The sequence below is a fragment of the Eimeria tenella genome, genomic scaffold (genome assembly GCF_000499545.2).
Source record: "Eimeria tenella Houghton genomic scaffold, Eth_scaff3985, whole genome shotgun sequence".
Taxonomy (NCBI): Eukaryota; Apicomplexa; class Conoidasida; order Eucoccidiorida; family Eimeriidae; genus Eimeria; species Eimeria tenella.
This window is the reverse complement of record NW_013544899.1, coordinates 1-1,490: the sequence shown is the minus strand read 5'-3', so window position 1 is coordinate 1,490 and position 1,490 is coordinate 1. Positions and strand designations below refer to the sequence as shown.

General features: G+C 54.6%; 1 protein-coding gene across 1 annotated transcript; it reads right to left on the bottom strand.

Annotated features, from left to right (window-relative positions):
• Window positions 1–83: 83 nt before the first annotated feature.
• Window positions 84–1,029, bottom strand: ETH_00041850 (uncharacterized protein; the record flags this gene model as incomplete). Its single annotated transcript, XM_013379800.1, has 3 exons — window positions 84–379; window positions 664–715; window positions 805–1,029. Coding segments are annotated over 3 exons (573 nt in total), but the record flags the coding sequence as incomplete, so codon positions are not given.
• Window positions 1,030–1,490: the final 461 nt, after the last annotated feature.

Sequence of the window (1,490 nt, the reverse complement as noted above, 5' to 3'; positions counted from 1 at the left end):
ATACCACCTCCCCAGCCGTAGCAGCTGAACCAGGAGCAGCAGCAGCAGAAATAGCAGCAGCAACTGCAGCAGCAGCAGCGCACTTCTTGCAGGAAGATAGAAGTGACTTTGTACATCCCGAAAGTCCGCCCAGCAAAGGCATCAACAACACTTTGAATCAAGGCCTTGCGATTTTCAGCAGCCTCCCGCTGCTGCTGCTGCTGCTGCTGTTGCTGCTGGTCCTGCTGCTGCTGCTGTTGTTGCTGCTGCTGGTCCTGCTGCTGCTGCTGCTGCTGGTCCTGCTGCTGCTGCTGTTGCTGCTGAAAAGGGTTTATCTGCACCACCAACATCATCGACTCCGCCCAGGCCGACGTGCGCACCATCAGCAGCCGCCAGGTGCCTGAGCAGCAAACGCAGCAGCAGCAGCAGCAACAGCAGCAGCAGCAGATTAGCAGCGCGGCAGCATCACAGAAGATATTTTTAACGGGAACAAAGAGAAACAGCAAATGGAACAAACGGCGAGAATGAACAAAGTGACACAAGAAGGGGAAATGCACAAAAAAGTGAAAAAGAAAGATTAAAAGAATCAAAAAAAGAAATAAATTGGAAATAAATAAATTAAAATAAATAAATTAAAATAAATAATTAAAAACAAAATAAATAAAAGCGGAAACGAACACTTACCTTTGTGAGTTCGCCGGTTGTACACGGGAAAGGGAGATTGCCTGAGGAGTTGCTGCAGCAGCGCAGCGCAGCGCCAGTCTAAACCGTAGCTAAACCCTAAACCCTAAACCCTAAACCCTAAACCCTAAACCCTAGACGCACCTCCATTGCATGCGCTGCTTCCTGCATGCCGTGGTTCAGCAGCAGCAAACCAGAGGGCGGCGCCACTTGCGGCTGCAGCCGCTGCACCCCGCACACAAACCCCACGCACGGGCTCTCCTGTTCCTCTTCCTGCTGCTGCTGCTGCTGCTGCTGCTGCTGCTGTTCCTGCTGCTGCTGCCTGCGGGCTACGCCCACAGTAAACTCGCACTTGTTGCGGTAACCCATTCGCCCCGCAACAGGGGCAGGCAGCGCCGGCAGCACCTGGAGGCAAGCAAGCAGCACAGAATTAGTATTGCAGCAGCAGCAGCAGCAGCGGCAGCAGCAGCGGACAACACACACATGTGCAGAGGCGCCAAAGGGCGCTCAAAGCGCAGCAACAGCAGCACCAAAACCACGAGAAACGCGGTAGCAGGAGCTGCAGCGGTAGCTCTTTAGCAGCAGCAGCTGTAGCAGCAACTTTGCTGCAGCAGCGGGCTATTTACACCAGCAACAATGCTGCTGCTGCTGTAGCTGTTGCTGCTGCTGTTGCAGCTACCGCTGCAGCTTCCCCAGAGCGACCATGCCATCTTAACAGCACTTTCGCCGCAGCAGCAAGCAATTCGCTCCTGCGGCGAATTCGCTGCAGCAGCAACACTTCTGCTGCTGCAGCAGCTGCTGCAGCGGCTGCTGCAGCAGCTGCTGCAGCG